Here is a 22,998-nt window from a genome sequence, read left to right on the forward strand (position 1 = left end):
CGTCTGCCATATAGATATGGCCAGTATTGCTGCACAACAAAAACGATGGCTAGCAGCTCTTGGCGCGTAACGCAGTAGTGTTGCTCCGCCGGGGACAGCACTCTGATGCCATATGCAATGACGCATTCTTCCCCGTCCACGACCTGCGACAAAACCCCGCCAATGCCGGTGTTGCTGGCATCCATGTTGAGGATGAACGGCGCGGCAAATTTGGGGTAGCGTAGGGGAGGGGCATCGACCAATGCCTCACGAAGCACAACAAATGCAGCCTCCTCCTCCCAATGAAATTTTTGGCCCTTGGCCATCAGCGCGTGGAGGAGCTTAGCGATGGAAGCAAACCCCGCTCAAACCGACGATAAAATTCAAAAACGTCCTGATGCAAGCCGTCTTCTCCGGGTCAGTGGCAATGCCTGATTGGCTGACAATGTGCCCGAGGTACCGCACGGATTCCTGCAAAAGGTGACATTTTTGGGGCTTGAATTTGAGATTGGCCCTTCGCATTTTAACAAAGACAGCCCTCAAGCAATCTAGGTGTTCCTCAAATGTGCGGCTAAAGATGATGACATCGTCCAAATATATCAGACATGAGTCCCACTGAAGCCCAGTGAGGACCAGTTCCATCAGATGCTGTAATATCGCTGGAGCAGAGTGGAGACCCATTAGGAGCTAGTTGAATTCAAAAAGGCCCTGTGGCGTACGGAAGGCCGTTTTGGGCTTGGAGGCCTCGTGCAGAGGCAATTGCCAAAAGCCGGACAGAAGGTCCAGTATGGAAATTAACGTGCACCAGCCAGGGCGTCCAGGGATTCGTCCATCTGAGGAAGGGGATAAGTGTCGGCAACCGAAATTGTATTCAGTTTGCGAAAATCTATACAAAATTGCAAGCTGCCATCATGTTTTTTAATGAGGACGATCGGGGCCCCCCATGGGCTGGTGGATGGCAAAATGATGTCCGCAGCCAAAATGTCATTCACAGCCAATCGGAGATGCTCTTTTTCCGATAGGGGTTCTGCCAGATGGGAGCAGCGTCAGCCGTGTCAATATGATGGCTTAATGAGTTACAGCGGCCAATGTCAAATTTACCCTTGCTAAAAAGTCAGTAAATTCCCACAAGAGCGCCCGCAACTTTTCCCTCTGGGATTCTGACAGGTTGCCAGCCTCTTAGAAAAGTTAATTCAACCACCATTCATCCAGATCCAAGTGCGGCTGCTCCACAACTGAATCACCTTGGAATGCCGGTGTCGCGTGAGCGAGCACGGTACCGTGGTATGATGGAAGTCCGCAAGCTGGCATTCAAGACCTGGATGAAGGGCTCCCTGTCATTGGACACAATGGTTTGTGCCCTGAGCAGCTCCAACCCACGCACAGCCGTGTTCGACGGACCCAAAGAGGATCCCCACGCCGTTGCAACCGAATCGAGTGGTTTGCGCAAGCAAAGGGGAACAACCATTTGCGCTCAAGGGGAAATGCGCACCATCCAGAACGTCAGAGCTTGCACGGTGGCATAGGCCGTACGTGACCGACTGAGGGAGGGCAAGAATGCCAACCGACAGCCGGACGGAAATTCAATGCATGCCTGGTCGATCAAAATTTTTATTGGCATCTTACCCAAGAAATCGGTTCCCAGTTAGCACAGAACGGCAAGGGATGAGGAAACCAGAATCGGACGCGTTAATTTAATATCCCCAATACAAATTTGGGCAGTAATTTGGCCAACGATGCCCAATGAACCCCCGTTGGCGGCGAAGCATGGCACCTCAATGGGGCATAGGGGGCGGCATTTCTCGGGTAGGATGTTATAAATTAGTTCCGAAATTATGGTCGCCGACACACCCATATCGGCCAGCATCTGGAAAACAACCCCCTCGATAGAACCGATAACAGCCGAGGATCCCGCGGTCGCGGCAACAACCATATGAGCCAGCTCCGACCACTGAACTGGTCAGAGCCGCCAGGCGGATTGAGCGCATTCTGGCCCCCTACACCCGATGCACGACGAACGCGCGAGCTGGCACAACGAGATGCATGAGGTGAAGGCACGGGAGTGTGTATGGTGCCGCGGCTCGCTTCAGGTTGCAGCAGGGACAAGGATGGGCGAGGGGATGACGGCTGAGGTCCGGAGAAACGACGTCGTTGAGCTCCCACTCTCATCTACTTTTATGCTACATTGAGGTCTTCCGTGACCCTTGCCCCAGTTCCACCACCTGCCGACACACCCGTGTATGTGCTCACCTGCGTGTGTAGTGTTTGTCCACTGCAGTTGCCGCTGCTGGTCACCAGCCAGCGCTATTACACGATATCACCCCCCACCCCGCCCCCGTTAAAAAACAGCCTTCCCAGCTGACATACAGCAACTGCAACCGGGTGGACAGGCAGAGCAAACCCCTAAAACTGAGGAACATCATCATCACACAAAAATGATAGTCGCAACCATTTGTCAGCTTAAATACTGCCTCCTGTTTATGTGTCTCACTTTTTTCCAACCACTTGCCATCGCCTGCACACAGCGCTCTCTCCGTCCCATAACCCCCTGCAGCATAACAAAAGGCAGCTTAACTTAGCCCCCCCCCCCCACGGCCCATCAAATTATTATTGATGATAGATCCAACACTCCATGAAGCAAAGATGATGAAGTGTGTTTTTGCTTTTTCACTTGGTCAGTAATCGTTCAGTTAAGTCTGTACTGCATATGCGCCACCCGGGTGCAGTATGGCTCGGGTCTGCTTAGGCATGTGTTACTGAATGCTGTAGAAGCGCTGTTGCTGTGAATTTAAGGAGGGAGTTAACCGTTCAGTTAGCTAATGACTTCTATGTTTCGATGTTACAGTTTTACCGTGTGATGGATCCATCACCACTCCATTGTGGTGAAGGCCAACCTCATTAAACGTATCACGTTCAAAAGATCAAGCTGAGTGTCGACTATGTTGAGGAGCCATGCTTCACAGTCTGGATAAGTCCATTTGGCTCACGTGCATTGAGATCAGAACAAGATCTATTGGCCTTTGCGTCAGAATCAGTCTATTGGCCTTTGCGTCAGGACCAGAGTATCACTTGAGGTAGCTCTATAACATCCACTTCCAAGGCCTGTTCTATAACACAAGGGATCACACTACTCTGTGAAATTTCCGAAATAATTATTTGTCTCGTAACGCCATGAGCACGATTGATGATAACATTGTGACAAATGACAAAAAAATTACTTGTACACGGCCATGCAGCCAGGACAGCCAAAATAATTCCTCTTGTGGGCCAATGTTAGTTTTTAGTCACCACCTTTCTGAGATGACAGAACATGTCATAATGATGAGCAGTGAGTGACGTGAGACGTCAGATCGTGAGACAAGCAAGATCGGTGAGGGACGTGAGACGAAGGAATATTTTCCTAAAGCGTACTGCATTAAAGCGCAATGTTTCAGTTCCGTGCAGACGCTGGGAGAGGAAGGAGTTGGTGGTTAAATTTACTCCCTCATTTTCTCACGCATTTTTTAATCATTCTCTCTACAAATTCCTCCTTCATGCATTGGCTAATTTCTCATATTGACTCACTTCATCCTCTTACTCTCTTCTCTTATTCAAATTTGTATTTGCACCTCATGCTGTGGTCTGGAAAAAAGGCAGCAAAACATTTGATTTTGCAATGCACATAAGCACGTTAGCATTACAGAGTGTCAAGTGTTGTCTTCCACATAAGCATGTCTTTCTTTTGTTTTGATGATAGGATTTCGATTGGTACCAAATTTGCACACGTGGCTTGAAAATATTGGTTGTATTTAAGGTTTATTCAATGTGGCACATACGTACAATGGAATATTTATACATATAAGTATGTATACACAAAGACAGAGACATATCAAATTTCACATTTATTTGTTCATTTACAAGTGTGACATGAGTCACCAAATGACAACAGCAAAAGCAAATAAAATAAATTGCAGCTATAGACTAAATTGAAAGAAGAGCAAAAACTCTCATCAAAATTCGAAAATATTGCAGATATAAATAATTGTTAAATAATAAGCTCTATATTATGTAATATGGCTCATGCAGATTTTATTCAACTGATCATTGCACAATCACATTACATAAACATTCAACAGAAATAGGGTGATTATTGTACTGTAACAATTCAATGTCCAATTAATCACAAAATTGGAAATCCTAACCTTGCTTTCCATGCTAACACATTCCTGCGGAGGGAGCTGGTAGGAACGTTGGATTGCTTGGTCAATGGCCAGGTCAGCGGCGGCGTGGTGTATTCCGCAAATATGGCCGACTGTGAGGGCGGGCACAAGCCGGCGTGAGTAGGTTAAACGTTGAGTTTTATAAGGGCACCACGGGGTGACCAGCCCCTCCCCACCCAGCCCTACCCCTCCCACCCCCCACCCAGCCCCAAACAACCACAGCTTGGGGCGCCCCCAACAACCACAGCCTGCAGCGGCCCCCAACAGACTGGTCAAGTAAATCCTTACGATTCACTCGCACAGCGTGCGGTGGGCCTTCATCCAGCAGTGGATTTAAGCACCAAAAAAACTCGAGTACTAATGTAATGGACAGAGCACGGCTCTCCCTCAGGGCAGCAGTGGACAGAGCACGGCTCTCCCTCAGGGCAGCAGCGGAGCAAGCACGGCTCTCCACCCAACCACTGGTCACCCACCCCCTCGCGAACCGTGCCGGCCTTCGTAGGTGCTGGCCTTCGTAGGTGCTCGCTAACAGCACTTGTCCCATCAGTCTGTTAAAACAATACGGGGGATCTTTGTCTTTGTGTGTGTTTGTATGTGTGTGTATGTTGAACGTCTTTCGCACCACCGTGCATAGCTAAGCACACTAATCGAAGGTGTGTGGGGGAAGGATAACAAACTACAAGCAGTTAAAAAAAAAAGTGCATAACTTCAGTGGCTTCCGAATATCAGAAGGAAGAGCGTTCCACATGGCCGCAGAAGCGCATATGAAAGTGCGCGATGCAGTGACTGGCTTTGTTCGATGGCGAGCCAAAAGCCGCTGCTGATGCCAAGATGAGAGGAGAGATTGCGTGATGATGACGTATGCTCTTTGACGAGATCAGCAAGGTATTGTGAGATACGATAAAGGGTACTTATGGGTTAGGAAAGGGTAGAGGAGACCCATAGACTCACTACACAGAGACCCATATATTTAAACATGGACCCATAGACTCACCACACAGAGACCCGTAGACTCACCAGAGATCCACTCACCACACAGATACCCAAAGACTCACCACATGAAGACCCATAGACTCACACACAGTGCATACCTTCAGTGGCGTCCTAATATTGGAAGAGTATTCCAGACAGCCGCAGAAGCACATTTGAAAGCGCATGATGCGGTGACCGTCTTTGTTCGATAGCCAGCCAAATGCCTCTGATAGCATGATTGGGGTTAGCGTAATGATGGCTTATGCGGGGGTGGGTGGCCAGCACAGCACCAGGTACTCATTTGAAACTAAGTCGACCGAGGGAAGGCCCAGGAACGGTTCAGATAATTGTCACCGGTGGTGGTAGTGGCGACTGTGAACGGGAATCGAAATCAGGTCGGCCTTTACAAAACGCAGTGTGCTAACCATTCAGAATCAGAATTCGAAACAATTTATACTGGAGGAGGAATCCGATGAGCTATAAAGCTCTTTATCACAGATGTCCAGTAGGAACAAGGGGTCAGAACCGTGTAACAGCACAAAATACAAACAATTCGACAGCAGTGCAAAGTATAGGAAAGGTAAACAAATCAATTTAACATATCCAAATGCTATATCTTACCAGGTAAAGCCCACTGAGCTATTAGCTTCTTTTTCAGAAGCGACCTGGCCACAAATTATAACTCAACGAAGTGGCTTATCACGTGGAAATGTATAGCTGCAAAATAATCTAAATGCATATTGCTAAATGGGGAGTGAAAAACTGGAGGACCCAGACCCCGAATATACAGCAGCCATCGCCATGGTCGGGATCGAACCCCTGACCTCCTGCATACCAGGCAAGGAAGATAACATCACACCACCGTTGCACCACCGCTCCCCATATAGAGGCACACAGGAGCCACGATGGCGAGATGTTGGCTACCTCGCCTGGTATGCAGGAGGTCGTGGGTGTGATCCCGACTCTGACGCCTGTAGATTTGGAGTCTTGCGTCTCTCTCTCTCTCCCCGTGGTCGCGTGCATTTTTGTACGGGTCCTCCAGTTTATCCCTCCACGTTTAGAAACATGTGTTTAGAGTATTTGGCTACTATAAATGTCCACGTGATCATAAGCCACTGGGTTGGGCTATCATTTGTGGCCAGGTCGCTTCTGAAAAAGAGCCACATAGCTTAGTGGGGCCTTACCTGGTAAAATAAAATAAAAAAAAGTTTAGTTTAATAGTTTAGTATGTATTTTGAACTTCTTTCGCATCGTATGACGCTAACCGTACTAATCGGAGATGCGAGGGAAGGACAACAAACTAAAGACAAAAATCAGTAATAAAGAAAAAAGTTTTCACTCTAGATTTAAAATTGCACAGCTCCCAGTGGCTTCTTAATCGGATTGATAGATGCTTGGCTATGACTGGCAGGTTAGTATAACTAGGAATAATCTCTTTAGCGACCGGTGTGAATAGGTTCACCCTCAATTATGTACATGAGTATGTTTGCGTTGTTCATGAAGGTGGAATGCCTATGCGCGTGTGATTCTCGTTAATGAGTTAATTTAGGGACAAAATTGTCGTTGGTTATTAGTGACGCAGGTAGATTGCTGTTGGTGTTTTAAAATTGTTACGTTATTATACATAATACAGAATCGATTGATACGCCTGAAGGGAAAGAGTCGGATAGTCGTTATGAATTTAGTTTAGTGTTAAATTCGCACGAGCAGGATTCGTTCGTTAGGGTTTACTGAAGAGGCGGATTGAGTTATTATAAAAAATAAATTTACGGATGTATTACAACTGAAGCACTCATACAGTTGGCCGAGTCGCACACAGTTCATAAACAAACAAACAAAACAATGAATGAGTCCAGTTCCTGAACGAATTCATTATAAGGTCGTCTTCATTATACACACACACACAAAGTGCCTCTTGACACAAAATGAATCACAATCACCCCGCCGCTGATCTCGTCAAGGAGCAGAAATCATCATCACGCGAACTCAGGAGGTCATCCTCGCAGCAGTGGCGGCTTTTAGCAAGCCATCAAACACACGACCTCCTGTATACCAGGCGAGGTAGTTAAAATATAACCTTTTATTTTACTAGGTAAGACCCACTGAGCGATACAGCTCTTTTTCAGAAGCGATCTAGCCACAAATGATAGCTCAACGAAATGGCGTATGATCATGTGGAAATTTATCGCAGCCAAATACTCTAAATGCGTGATGTTGATGCTAAATGTGGAGGGAAAAAATCGGAGGACCCAGATAAAAAAAATCCACACAACCACGGGGAGAGAAATAGATACGCAAACTCCAAATACAGCAGGCACCAGGCTCGAACCTCCTGTATACCAGCCGAGGTAGTTAACATATCCTAATCCACCGTGGCATCCAGCAGTTATAAATCGGCCACGTGTGATATTTTTCTGGGAGACAATTGTCATATTAGGCTGTGTGGAGAGTAAGGAGGAAGTGTCATATTTTGCATCTTGAGTTTTCTCGAAACACATTTCACACCAAAAAAAATACCCTAAACGGAAACCACACTTCGCGTCAACTGATCTTGGGAAATGTGCGCGGAAACGTTCCCATGGCAGGAGACTTCAAGGCGTTTGTCTCCAGCGATATTCAATCTCGAACCCATTTTTTGCATTCTTGCACGATGGCTGCATTCGGTATGGTCCATCCTCTCAGCAGCGGCGTTTGGCTAGCTTACAGGTTGCTGAACGAACGCATGATCAGAATAAGAATATTTGTTATATACTGCAGGGCGAGGAATCCGATGAGCTATAAAGCTCCTTTTGACAGATGTCCAGGAGGGGCAAGGGGTCAGAACCTTACAACAAAAACAACACCAAACACAATACAGAAACACGATAGGAGTGCAAAATACAGGAATGGTAAACTGACCCACTCATTACACACAAAGCGCGTGCCACAGATGGACCACAATACCTGACCAATCTCATCAAGGAGTGTAAACAACCATCACGCGAACTCCGCTTATCCTTGCAGCAACAGCAGAGGCTTTTGGCTAACCATCGAACGAAGACGGTGGCCACCGCATTATTGCGCGGTGCTTTGAGATGCGCTTCTGGGGCCATCTGGAATGCTCTTCCGATATTAGGAAGCCACTGGGAGCTATGCACGTTTAAATCATCTCGATTGGAAAACTTTTTTCCTTTAGAACTCCTGGTGTTGTTTAGTTTGTTTTCCCCCCGCAACTCTGATCAGCATGGTCGACTATGTACGGTGCCAAAGAAGTTCAACACTCTACACATTCCGATACACGTGCAGCTTCTTTAATCTAGTTCAGTTCCCCCTTTTTTGTTTTGTAATAACACCGCCTGCCACCCCGAAAATCTTCACATCAACAAAATCGAGTCCACTTCCTCACCTGACGAGACACCCACCCACCCAACCAATCCACTCACTCATCCGACCGAATAAAGTTTCCGTTGGGACCGCGTCCCCTCTGGTCTATGGTTCGCTGGGTGCCTTGCGACGAGACTGCTCATCGTTTAAACAACAAAGTTAAACAAGTACGCCTGATGCTATGTTACTTAAGTGATACAGCTGAGCTGAGCGATTGAGCGACTTGACAACGTGGGTGGCCGTGATTCGCTGGATCCCATCTCGACGACGATGCTGCTGCTGATGCTGCTAATGATGCTGCCGCCTATAAGGTGATGAAAACGCACATTGATGTCTGCCTCATGGCAGGTGGATTAATTTAGTTTTAAAACTAAACTAGTCTTGGTTTATGAAGAATAATAATTATGATGATGTACATTTGTAAAGTGGCACGTTTCATCCGTAAAAGCCATCAATACGCCACCATGTATGGGAAGCCAGGAAATAAATATAACCTGCAGGGTAACAAGGCCAGAACTAGGGGCTAAAGGCCAATTTACCCACTCACTCACCCACCAACTCACCAACTCACCTGCTCACTCGCCCACTGGCACGCCCGTTCAATCGCTCACCCACCACCCACTCACTCAGCACCAGGGTAAACCACTCATCCACCCACTCACTCAGCACCAGGGTAAACCACTCACCAACCCACTCACTCAGCACCAGGGTAAACCACTTACCTACCCACTCACTCAGCACCAAGGTAAAACAATCACCCACTCACTCAGCACCAGGGTAAACCACTCATCCACTCACTCACTCAGCACCAGGGTAAACCACTCACCCACTCACTCACTCAGCACCAGGGTAAACCACTCACCAACCCACTCACTCAGCACCAGGGTAAACCACTTACCTACCCACTCACTCAGCACCAAGTTAAAACAATCACCCACTCACTCACTCAGCACCAGGGTAAACTACTCATCCACTCACTCAGCACCAGGGTAAACCACTCACCCACTCACTCAGCACCAGGGTAAACCACTTTCCCACTCACTCGCCCACTCATTCGGCACAAGGGTAAACCACTCGCCAACTCAATCAGCACTAGGGTAAACCACTCACCCATTCACTCAGCACCAGCGTAACCCACTCAACTACTCAGCACTAGGGTAAACCGTTCAACCACCCACTCAGCACCAACGTAAACCACTCACCCACCCACTCACTAGGCACCAAGGTAAACCACTCACCCACCCACTCACTCGGCACCAAGGTAAACCACTCACCCACCCACTCACTCGGCACCAGGGTAAACTACTCACCCACACGGCACCAGGATAAACTACTCACCCACCCACTCACTCGGCACCAGAGTAAACCACTCACCCACTCACCCATTCACTCACTCAACACCAGGGTAAACCACTCACCCACCCACTCACTCAGCACCAGGGTAAACCACTCACCCACCCACTCACTCAGCATGTATAGCTCCAGTTGCTTCCTAATATCGGAAAGAACCGAGTCTTGACCTCGGAGTCAATATATATTCCTATTATTCTCTTAAGGGGCGCCATGGTGGCCAGGAGATATTGTCTTCCTCTCCTGGTATGCCGGAGCCCGCTGGTTCGAGCCCGGATCCTGACTATGCCTGCTGCTGCTGCTGCTGTATGTTTGGACTCTCTCTGTCTCTCTCTGTGATGGTCACTGCGTGGAGTTTGTCTCCGGGTCCTACATGTTTTTACCTCCACATTTAGAATCAACATCACGCGTTCGGATTGTTGAGATTGTCGATTATTTGGCTGCGTGGAAGCGACTGAGAGCTATGCACTTTTACATCATCTAGATTGACAATTAATTTCTTCAGAACGTATTTGTGTTTAGTTTGTCCGTCCCCCGCACCTCCGATAAGCACGGTTGGCTATGTACGGTGCGAAAGAAGTTTCAATATACATACACACACGTGCTGTTAGCGAGTAGCAGCAGCAGCAGCGCTGCCTATGAAGGCCGCCACTGTGGCTGGCACACGAGGTGGAGTGGAGGTGGGTAGCCAGTACCACGCACGCCTGCCCGGCCACCTTTGTCTCCCCCCACTCCCCTTCCATCTGCCAGCCAGGGGCTGTGGTACAGCTGCGATTACAGCGTGAAACTCAGAAACGAAGAGTACGACTTACGGAAGCGCAACATGTCTAAGTAACTGCACAACTACGTTTGCAACTCGCCCGACTATGACAAGATGATCCGGCCAAACCCCACAGGTAGGTAGGGATGGTGGGGGAGGGGTCGCACGATCAGAATACAGCCCCCACTCCCCGGCCCTGTTCTCCTATAACGTGGAAGTGGTGGAAGTCTCGTTCCTGAAGAACACCGCGTGATGGGGGAAAAATATCGCATAGTAATAAAGTGACTATATACATGTAGGGGGTGTACAGCACAAAGTTCCACGATAACGCGTGAGATGATGCGTAACACAGGGCCTGAACAAAGAGTGAGGTGCGTGGTTGGGTAGCGTCTACACCAGTGGTTCTTAACCTTTACTGCAGCCTTGCACCCCTGTGGTCCTCAATCGTTAACACATGTATCATGTCAATACAGAGGGTTCGATTAAACAAAGTAGTTGTACTTACGTGGCCCCGTGCTCAATTTGTGTTTCGATGATTTACCTAAAAAAATATGGAAAATGTCTGCACACCCCCAAAAATGCCATCTCGCACCCAGAGGGCGTGCATTCCAATGCCTCCTTGTATGATGATTGTATGATGATGACACTACGCCAAGGCAGCCGTTCGACCATGGCTTATTCCTACTTGCACTGCGATTTAGTTCCGTTTGCTCGATCGCATATTGGATATCGCGGAAAGTGGAAACAAACCAGGCAATGTGCAGTGGACACCGATGGACTATCTGTGCATGGATCGTGATGATGATGATTTATTGCCAGAAATGGTAAAACCTTTTTCATTAAAGAAATATCCCTTTCGTCCCTATAAACTCAACATTTATTTATTTCACCAGGTAAAGCCCACTGAGCTATGTAGCTTTTTTTCAGAATCGAGTTGGCCACAAATGATAGCCCAATGAAGTGGCTTATCACGTGGACATTTATAGTAGCAAATACTCTAACAGGCATGTTTATTCGAAATGTCGAGGGGAACAAACGAAAGGGCCTGGAGTAAAATCCACAAGACCACGGGGAGAGATGCAAACTCCAAATATACAGCAGGCTTCAGGATCGGGATCACATCCACGACCTCCTGTATACCAGGCGAGGTAGTTAGCATCTCGCCACCATCCTGTCATGGCGAGAGACAGAGAGAACACGCAGACTCCAAATATACAACAGCCATTGTCAAGGTCACGGGATTGAGCCCATTACCTTCTATATACCAGTAAAAGCAGTTAACCTATCCGAGCCACCACCCTGTTACGGTGAGAGAGAGAGAACACGCATACTCCAAATATATAACAGCCATTGTCAGGGTGACGGGATAAAGCCGACGACCTCCTGTATACCAGGTGAGGTAGTTGACATCTCATAGCCACCGCATCATCCCCGAAGGTCCACCGAGCCGTCCATGTGTGTGGTGGACGTCCACACTTTTGGATGAAAGTTTTTGTTTTTGCGCGTGGTTCTGGCGATTCGCAGGCGATGCGACCGACGTGAAAATCACAATCGTCGTCAAAAATTTTGGATCCATCGACGTCTTAAACATGGTGAGTATGCCCACAGTGGGCTTGGAGATGATGTTAACTCCCTCACCTGGTATGCAGGAGGTTGTGGGTTTGCATGTCTATCTCCCACCGCGGTCGTCGCGTGGATTTTTATCCGGGTCCTCCACATTTAGAATCGACGTCACGCGTTTATAGTATTTGGCTGCTGCTTTAAATGTCCACGTAATGATGATATCAGTCGTTTTAGTTGAGCTATCATTTGTGATAGCTCGGTCGCGTCTGATAAAGAGCTACGTAGCTCATTGGGCCTTACCAGGTAGAATAAAACGGTCTATTCTCCATTATCCGCGTGCGGTGTATCCAATTTGCAGACTAACTGCGCACCAGAGTTTTTACGTAAATTAATATCTCATTGATTTTCACTTAAGCCCAAATTAATAATACAAAAACCGTGATACATTGTTATTCTTGGAAATGTTTATTGCAAGTCACGTGCTTAAACCGAACAAATATGTTACTCCGATTATTCAAAAATGCACATGATGACCTCTACAGTTCAGTAGCTGCCTCGCTTTACAACAGTGGGCGGAGTTTGATAGATGTTGATTAGCGTGACTCTGCTATCCGCTTCGCGAGCCGAGTCTTCTCCTGGGCGGGGGCAGGGAAGTGTTATTATCACTGAGCACGAACATCATCGATCGATCAATGGTTGGTATTTGTTCTTAATGTATACCTATATACGTGGTTTTTGGCATAGAGACCTGTATAAAATGGATATTTTTGGATTATCCGCGATTTTGAATTATTGCGGACGTCCTCCCCAAAATTAGCGCGGATAATCGAGAGTCTGTTTAACACAGGCTTTCGCGACCATTTCAGGTACTTGAATTGTAAATGTTGTGGGTTTAATCTCCACCACACTAGTTAGTGCTGAACTAGTAAGGAATTGGCACGTTTGTTTACGTGACAAACCTTACTAATTTACTGTGTCCGGTGGTGGTGGGTTTAACACCACATTCATATTTATGCGATCTAACCAAACAAACCTCTATATGGAATCATGAGTCCTACTGTAGTTTACTTCATAGAGTGCCGATCGCACGGCCACACAGGGGCGTTCGTTTGGGAAATCGGTGCGTTAACGACACTTCGACTCAAATGTAGGGCTTACTTGCGCCTGTAACTTGATTCGTGTCCGTGTCGTTTACGACCGTGAATTCAAATGTTCCCGAATGACCCTGCTACACTCGCCCTAAGTGCATTCATATGTTGAACATCTTTCGCACCACCATATGAAAGATGCTCAATATCAGAAGAGCATTGCAGACGGTTCTACACACACATACTTCCCTTCAATCTTGACATTTCAGCTAAAAAGTACGTTTAAAATGGCTTTCTCTCGTTTTAGTTATTTTCAAACGTTTGTCTCACTTCTTCTTTCCTTGCTTGATGTTCACTATTTCTGCCTTCCCATGCTGTTCCCTCTTTCCATTGTTTTATCACCTCCTCCACTCTCAACCTCCACCACCCCTTCCACCACCACTCCCCTTGCACCCTGCACATCAGAGGTACAAAGTCACCGTCACCCCTGTGCATTGTTGGACCAACCACCATCTCATATGCATTGCACGCACAAACAAATTAACACTAAATGTTTATTTTTAGTTTTTTTTGCCTACTAATGTTGCATTATAATGCATTAATACGCGTGCAATCGTTTTGCACAACATCCCGTTTCTTTATGGTGTTGTTTCATTAACTTTTGAATAACAATAAAAGCACAAACTCTAAATGATAGAAAATTCTTGAATTCATGGATAGTCAATATAATTACGTATGAAAAGTAATGTTATAAATGACCGCCTGTGTTGCGTTGCCAAATCCGTGCTCTTTCAACGGCATTTCCCATCACTCTCCTCAATCAAAGCACACGGGCACTCTAGGCGGCTTTGATGGTCTCTGGGCTGCAATTCTTCCACCAGCTGAATCTTATAGAGAAAAATATGCAAGTCCTGCACCAAAATTTGCTGCAGCGACCGTCGTGCGATCCCCAATTGAGCGACGGAGCGTCTCCTCGTCTAAGTTTCGGGGTTCTCATCGACACATTCCCTTACTTGCTCAATAGAAGTCGGAAATCGACTGGTTCGAGGTCTGCCAACACGTTTTGCAACCGCCGTTGTCCTGATTTCCTGAATCGGGAAATCAATGCCCGAATACAGTGCGGAATTGGAGCCGTACGGGTCTTAAACTATCCGTGATGGTCTCATAATTTTAAATTGAACAATTGTTTCTGAAATTTATTTCAACAATTTTTGCACGCTGCTGAGGTGTATACCGGTTGATCATAAACTCGTAGGCTTCTACTTTATTTCAAAAAAATGTTTATCCTTTGACACGAAATACCGCTATTTTAAATCAGGTAGTTACTTGTGGCCCACTGTATTATCTGAAAATAGTTGATGACGAGAATGATACAACTTCCTATCCCGTTATTACCCCCATCTTATTGTTTCCTCTTCCCATTGTACTATCACATCCTCCACCTTCCACCTTCTTCACCCACCTTACCGCCTGCCCTGCCCCGCCCCACTCAGGAATACAAAGTCACCGTCATCCTTGTGCAGTGGTGGATTGACCACCGTCTCCGTATGAACTGCAGCACGGGGGGCGACACTTACATGGACATGTCCGACGCGACGTTGGGCTGCCTGTGGAGGCCCAGCGTCTTCTTCGACAACGAGAAGAGCTCCGTGGTGCACTCCGTGACGGCACCCAACAGCATGCTGAGGATTTACGACGACGGGAATGTCTTTTACACCTTGAGGTTGGCAGTACAAAATGGGCGTACTCAATCCTCGCCCCCTTCATGAGAAAACGCCCCCATCAGCTCATCGTCTGCTTAACATAATCACACTGGATAATTGTTGCCCCCCCCCCACCGCGCACACCCTCCGATTAACACGCTTGGTGGCTATGTACAGTGGCACGAACGACGTTCAACATGCATTTGTATATATGTACATACAGGTCTCTTGCAGGTCTTGAACTGTGAAGGTCTGGTAAACCTGCTTCCTCTCTGCTGACCTTCGTGTTGCATGTTCCCCATGTCCTCTAATGTGCATTTGTCTTTCAGAATCACCCTTACCCTCAGCTGCCACATGGATCTCCATAAATACCCCTGGATTAAACAGACCTGTCCCATGACGATTGTCAGCGGTAAGGCACGGTTGGCTACTGTACAGTGTGAAAGAAGTTCAACGTACATCCATACAAGTGTGAAAGCCTAGGGGTCAAGGCCAGGTGTATGGCCCAGCGGGTCTCTGTCAGAGACTTGTCGGTCAGAAATCAAGTCCAGAAAGAACACAACGCAACTCCAAATATTCTGTTGCAGCGCATGACGATGGCAGAACCAATACGTTTAGGAGTTCGATCCCCAATGCCCGAGGTCTGCTGCATATCAAGTGGGCTTCAAGAGAGTTTGTGTCGTGTTGCTGTTCCTCCTCCTATGTAGAAGTGTAGACTACAGTGGGTTTACTCTACGATCCATAGGTTATCGTTGCATGGTCACAATTGCACTCATGTGGCTCATCTTTTATCACCGACTTATGAAGGTGATGTGGTGCAGCATTGGCCTGTTGAAGTTCTGATGTGGTTGATGGTTACACCAGTGTCTTAAAGGAGGAATGACAAAGCCAGAAGATGCTCCAATGTTTTGGTCTTGAATAAGGTGTTCATTTTGGACATCTCAGAAACATAATATTTATACTGGAGTAAATCCGATGAGCTATAAAGCTATGCTTTGGGTCTTTGAGTAAAGTCACGTAGATAGGTTAAAAGAAAATATCAAAAAAACTACGACGTTTTGATCACAATGCAAGCGGTCATCAGGCTTTTTTCAGCCTTTTTGCAGCCCGATGACGACTGCTTGAGTTGCGATCGAAACGTTGTAGTTTTTTATTTTTGTAATTTTCTTTAAAACTACTTACGTGACTTTACCGAAAGACCCAAAGAATATGAATTCCTGCAGTCACGCAAGCTTTAAGTCAAGAGCTATAAAGCTCCTTTTCGCAACCGTCCAGTAGGGGCACGAGGTCGGAATATGACAACTAACGATACATAAACACGATAGGAGTCCAGTAGATGTTTGTAGTATTCCACTCTGTTCGCCTACGTTCTTCTGGGTCTACTTGAGATTCTAGGGTGGTGACAGAACGATCCCAGAAGGGGAATCCGTACTTTACTCGATGGTGAGGGACATTGTTGAGGTCTTCTTGGCTGAAAAAATGTTAAAGCCCTTGGAGTTTGTGCACTTTCTTTGAAAATATTTGATGACAGAGTGTTCGCAGGAAACTGGGAGCCAGTGGAATTGGGGTCGGTCTCAGACTCAAAATGTGATTTCTCTATCTATTGTGTTGCATGTGGCGGGCCTCCGGGGAGACAGCCAGCTACACGGACAAGGATGTGTTACTGCAGTGGCACAAGACGCAAAACATGACGCTACCCGGGGAGCTCAACGTCTCCCAGTTTGATGTCGATACCAGTGTCACCCTGAGCAACAACACCAGCAATGAAATCATGGGTAGATCTTTTTTTTTCCCGCAGGCCTGAATGTAATCCCCACCCGACTCTCCCTCAACAACACACTCAGGTTTTACCAATTGGGCCAATGCATTTGCATCATAATCAGCTCCAGCAAGGTGGTTCTAGTGAACTCCATTACTAGTTCCGTCACCGTGCATGGTTGGCCATCACATTTTTTAGTTTTTATTCAGCATCTAATATGTAAAAATAAAAAAATAAAAATAAAGTAAATCACATTTTCTTTATAAGTGTTATGGCTGAGTGGAGGATAAATTGTCAACAATATGGCCCGTGGGCTCATCTGAAGCACTAAAGCTATGCTACTGCCTGTTGCACCCACCTTTCCTCTATAGGCCCAGACCCTTCCTATTTAGGCCCCACCCCTTCCTTTCACCCAAGATCCTTCCACTTTAGACCCTGTCCCTTCCTATTTCGTCCCCGCCCCCTTGCTCTTTTGGCCCTATCCTTTCCTCTTTAGGCCCTGCCCCTTACTATTTAGGCTCTGCCCCTTCGGAAGTGGGAGTGCAAGGAGTGGGACGGTGTGCACATGCAGCAAGAGGTTGTGGTGGGCAGGCCCAGTAGGCAGGGGTGGGGCAGAGATGGTCACAGCATCGGGCACTTTCAGATGCTTCTGTGGCCGTCCATAAAGCTTTCCCCGATATTAGGAATCAATTACAGCTCTGCACTTTTAAATCATCTAAATTGAAAAAGTATTTCTTTAGAACTGCTTTTGTGTTTAGTTTGTTGTCATTCCCCCACACCTCTTATTAGCGCGGTTGGCTACGTATGGTGCGAAAGAAGTTCGACATACATACATGTATACACAGAGGGGTGATTTGGGTGCAGTTCTAGCCCTGAAATTCAAAGTTAAGCTGTTAAACCAGCTTCTATATAACCCTAACCCCGCTGTCTAACACTAATCCAATGCGAAGATTAGTAGATTGTTTAAACTTTAACCTACCATTTTTAACCCCCTATGCCTATATTTGGCAAATTAGAATTGACCACATCATCGTTGGATCTACCTATAACTCTCTTACCCACCTTCTCCCTAGGAAACATATCGCGCCTGCATGCCGAGTTCAAGCTGTGTCGGTCAATATGTTCCTCCGAAAAACATATCTTCATTTCAAGCGGCCTCATCTCCATCCTGTCCTGCTTTTCGTTCCTGATCCCCACCGAGAAGGCGCCGGCACGTGTTGCCATCAGCGTCGCCACCACCATCTCGATGACCATGCAGTGCGCCAGCACTCACGCCAACATGCCCAAGGTGCTCGTCAGCCTCCAGAGTGAATTTGTTTTATTTATTCAACATGAGCCCAGTACGGAGCATAAAAGCGTAACAATGGGACCGAGGGCACTGAAACGCCACAGATAAAAGTGCTCCTGGACGCCACGGTGGCGAAATGTCAACTACCTTGCTCTGTATACAGGAGGTCGTGGGTTCGATCCCGACCCTGCTGCCTGTTGTGTGGTTGGAGTTGGCATTTTCTCCCCGTGGACGCATGGATTTTTTTCTGGGTCTTACGGTTATTCCCTCCACATTTAGAATCAACATCACATGTTTAGAATATTTGGCTGCTATACATTTTAACGTGATAAGCCACTTCGTTGAGCTATTATTTGCGTTCAGGTCACATGCAAAAAAAGAGCTTTGTAGCTCAGTAGGCCTTACCTGGCAAAATAAAAAAAGTTAATAGTTTCTACATCATGAGGCCTCCTTTGCCAGTACTAAAATATAATAATAGAGTTTGTTTCCCCTTTTTCTGGCGACAAAACTGAAACCTTTTGCAAGGAATCATATTTACATTAACCACAATACTTGCAGTCAGAATGCAAACCAAAAAAACAACACTCCGATACTCTCTGATAATTTATGCATTGTCCTTGAAACTGATATGTCCACACCAGAGACAGCTTTCCTTAGAGCCTAGTCTCATACGGTGTTCGACCAGATGACGCCGAAAAGGCGTGGACCAATCAGTTTCAAGGACAATGCATAAATTATCAGAGAGTATCAGTGTTGTTTTTTTTGTTTGCATTCTGACTGCAAGTATTGTGGTTAATGTAAACATGATTCCTTGCAAAAGGTTTCAGTTTTGTCGCCTGAAAAAGGAGAAAACCCCTATTATTAAGTTAATAGTTTGTTCGTATACCGAAATTGTTTATTGAATAACTTAAAACATCAGTACTCTCAGGATGTGTTCCCAGGCTGTGTAACCTACCCATGTTATACTACTAGAATGTCGGCCGCCTGATTCTAGCTCCTGCAGAGGGCTTCTCGGCGCCTCGCCCATCATCCTCACTGATGTCCTTTTATCCCCCCCAATGTGTGCAGATACTACCGACTCCATTGTATATAGGGTTGGAATTGTTTTTGGGGGAGGGGTCCACAATCTTTTGAAACCTTTTGGACCAAAATTTTACCCCGACATCTGGGGGGGGCACTTTCTTTAACTTTTTGATTCAGGCCTTTTGAAAGGCTCTTATAATTTAGTTGACGGACAGACAAATGGACACATGGAACGCCGGACTTTATAATTGATAAACACATCATTATTTACCATTCATATTGTAAACAAATACTATTTATATTGAAAATATTATATATACTGTTACGTATAAAAATTTGTAACTGACGTAAAATAAAAGTGTACTGTACTGTAAAATATATTCACTCACCGGTGTACTCTTCGGTGCAGTCAAGAGGTTGCACTGCCCACCAAACAAACACCATAGCTCCATAACGTAGCACGTTGTTGCGCACTGATTGGTCGAGTCGAATGTAAACACATTCTAAGACTCATTGCGATGCACAACGCTCAAGAAACCGTCTATTTATATAGTACTGCAGATACTTTTATTACGAATTAATTTCAGTGCACTTATTACCACATTTTTTACAGTTAATATGATAATGAATCCAGCATTCGTTAAAATAAAACTGTAAATCGAATATTCGCATATAGAGGTATGACTGTTAACTCAATAATTTATCCTCAAAATTTATGACAATTTAATCACCTTCCAATATCTATAGGTGCGTTAATTCACCTCCAGTTGATCAAAAACAACAAAGTTGTCAACAAACCACGTTTCTGACGCTTGTTTTTGTTGACATTTATCAGCCAAAAAAGGCAAATTGCGCAACATTCAACACTTAAAATAAACATCTCGTTCCCACAACAGTGACCAGGAGACACCACATTAGCCCACACAAAACACTAACCCTAATAAATCCCCGTGTAGATGGAACTGAGAAGCATATTTTTGGGGGAATGTCCGGCCCGCGGGCCGTATAAGGCTTGCGAAATCATTTGGTCTGTTCCAGCCATCACATTAGGGGTGAGTTAATTCAATGTTTGACCAAATATAACAGGCTAATTTTTAAGTTGATGATTTTGTATGGCCCGCGAATGATGTTATAAATATCCAAATGGCCCTTGGCAGAAAAAAGGTTCCCCACCCATGATTCTAAGCCCTCGCCCAATTACCGCGGGTATTTAAACATTACATTATCAAAATTAACATCAAATGCCACTCTATATTTACTCGCACAATCATATGAATCAACAACAAATGCACATGTATTATAAGCTAATATTTACCTCTGCTAACATGTATGAATTTAACGTTAAACAGCGAGGCTTTAACCACACGTGGCAGAACCAGTTCTGAATAGTGCCCTGACCATGAATCTTACAGCTGCTGTCTGGGCGTGGCCTAGTATAAACATGTGGTTAGGAATCCAATCACGAAGCATCCTCGTCTAAGGGACGCACAAGACACCTCACTCCATGTGGCAATGTCCCACCTAACGTGGTATTGAGCAGTAAGATTCGGCACCTCTGGACTGCAACACACTGGCTTTAGTGCACATTCACACGTGAGATTCCTCAAATGTTATCCTACACCATCTACACTGGCAATGATTGAAATGTATAACAAATCATTCTTTAATGTCACCATGTGTGTGTGTGTGCACGTGCAGGTTCCGTACATGACATCCATAGATAATTGGATGGTCAAGTGCCTCCTGTTCATCATTTCCATCTTTATCATAAGCATTCTGCAGATTTGCTATTACTCTAAGGACAACTCGGCACAAAATAAAGCTACTGCACTGCAGCCACCAGAGACACAAAATGTAAGGATCAACATGTGTAGTAGCAATGACACGGGTATGATGTCGCGGCCAATATACATATCACAAGCAAACGTCAGCAGGTGTTAACTGTCCCTTCCATCAGCTCATTGGCGAGACCTCGACATTGGAATTTAGCGCCTGTAATTATTACCGTTTCCAAGATAAGAATAAATGACTATGGACTGTGGACCAAATTCGTATATCATTTTAGTCCATGCTCCTTCACCGGAGAAGGAATAGCAACATTTCTCTCCAACATGTATCGACATCTGCTATTTCCCTTCTGACTAATGCATTCGTGCAATACAGCAGGACTCCTGCTGTATAGCCCCCCCCCCCCCCACCCTGCTACGTGGACGGTGGTGGCTTTTTTTAAGGCCACACGCAGGGGTGTTATTGCCGGTGTGCTGAGGTTCTCTCTGTAACGCGAGTCAATGCCCCAACAGAAACAACGGAAGCCAGCTGCCACTCCGTACCATGATGTAAGTGGCGAACGAGATCCCCTACTCGGCAGTAACCGTCACCGACCGGTAAGTGCGTGGCTTGCAGTGCATCCTGGCAACCCATGAACCGACAGATCAATGAATGGGCCTATGGACTGTCGCCATGCAACCCAGACTCTGGACCTAATCGTAAACCCAGAGACACACGGGGACATAGACACCCACGAAAATAAAACAAAGATCCATAGACACATTCAAGACAAGCCACAGTAGTACGATTGTTACTATGGAATCCAAACTATATACCGCATATTCTTGGTTCTTTCGGTAAAGTCAAGTAGAAGGGAAGTAATAAAATAATAAAAATAAAACATAATAAAAAAATTCTCACGACGTTTCGGCCACAACACAAGCAGCCGTCCTCAGGTGAAGACCAGGTCTGTCGAGGCGACGTCGTCTAAAAGAAAACACCACCACGCTTGGAGCGTCTATTTAAGCTGGTTTGGAAGGGCGGAGGGGGGGGGGAATGCGCATTGACAAAATAATCTGCATATCAAGAGGAATTTAGCATATTTATGGGAAATGCAGGAGGTACGTAGATGACACTTTTGTCATCTGGCCACATGGCCTGCCTGTTCTAGACCAATTTCTCTGTAGTGGTGGTATTGACGTGCGCCGGCAGTGATGGATCACGGGGCGCGGGGTTGGGCACGCGATGTGGGCGTGGCATGGACGCGCGCGCCGGTGGTGAGGCGCGCTCACACAAGCTGGGAAAAGAGGATCGTAGCGAGTGCGCAGTGATTGGTCAGATAAGTGGGTACTCTCAGCGACGTCCGCAGGAGGGGTATAAAGGGGGACGCGCGAGAGCACTCGGGGTCAGTGTTAACCAGTTGAAGACCGAAGACGGGGTGGAGGAGGTAGGGGCCCGAGACCCCTAGTCCCGCCGTCCTTGTGGGGACCGGGGCCCTGTGTGGCTCGGAGCCGAGACTGGGGGGACCGTAGTCCGACGCCCGTGTGGGTCGGAACGGTGGTACCCAGAGCCGAGACGGGCACCCCGGCTGGGTGTGTCCCGGAAGGCTACGGGGCGTAAGAGCCCGTGTCAGTACAGCTGAGTGGGTGTTGGTCACCCGTGTAGCTGAGTGGGTGTTAGTCACCCGTGTAGCTGAGTGGGTGTTGGTCACCCGTGTAGCTGAGTGGGTGTTAGTCACCCGTGTAGCTAAGTGGGTGTTGGTCACCCGTGTAACGAAGTTGTAGCTGAGTGGGTGTCCGTCACCCGTGTAGCTAAGTGGGTGTTGGTCACCCGTGTAACGAAGTTGTAGCTGAGTGGGTGTCCGTCACCCGTCTAGCTAAGTGGGTGTTGGTCACCCGTGTAACGAAGTAGGGTGTTAGTCATCCGTGTAACTACAAGTTGGTGAAAATAAAGAGTGTGCTACCCGTGAAGTCGTCTCCTGCCGAGTTACTACTTTACAACTGGCGTCAGAAGTAAACCTGTCTTCAAGGAGAATGGACACAAGGAAGACTTCTCGTTCCCACGTGCAAGACCGGGGAGACGACGACGTACCGGTGACACCACCCTCGGGAGGAGAGGACGAGGAGTTGCCGCCGATGCAGCACTTCGCGGAAATGGCCGATGCTCCGCCCGCCTCCGACACCA

General features: G+C 46.7%; 1 protein-coding gene across 1 annotated transcript; it reads left to right on the forward strand.

Moving 5' to 3' along the window:
* Positions 1 to 1,229: 1,229 nt before the first annotated feature.
* Positions 1,230 to 21,431, forward strand: LOC133361690 (glycine receptor subunit alpha-1-like; the record flags this gene model as incomplete). Its single annotated transcript, XM_061580678.1, has 8 exons — positions 1,230 to 1,419; positions 12,148 to 12,215; positions 14,768 to 14,997; positions 15,307 to 15,389; positions 16,615 to 16,752; positions 17,810 to 18,024; positions 20,746 to 20,901; positions 21,348 to 21,431. Coding segments are annotated over exons 1-8 (1,164 nt in total), but the record flags the coding sequence as incomplete, so codon positions are not given.
* Between the last annotated feature and the right edge of the window lie 1,567 nt (positions 21,432 to 22,998).

This window comes from Lethenteron reissneri, unplaced genomic scaffold (assembly GCF_015708825.2).
Source record: "Lethenteron reissneri isolate LAM-NWPU_2019-01 unplaced genomic scaffold, ASM1570882v1 scaffold_120, whole genome shotgun sequence".
In the NCBI taxonomy this organism is placed as follows: Eukaryota; Metazoa; Chordata; class Hyperoartia; order Petromyzontiformes; family Petromyzontidae; genus Lethenteron; species Lethenteron reissneri.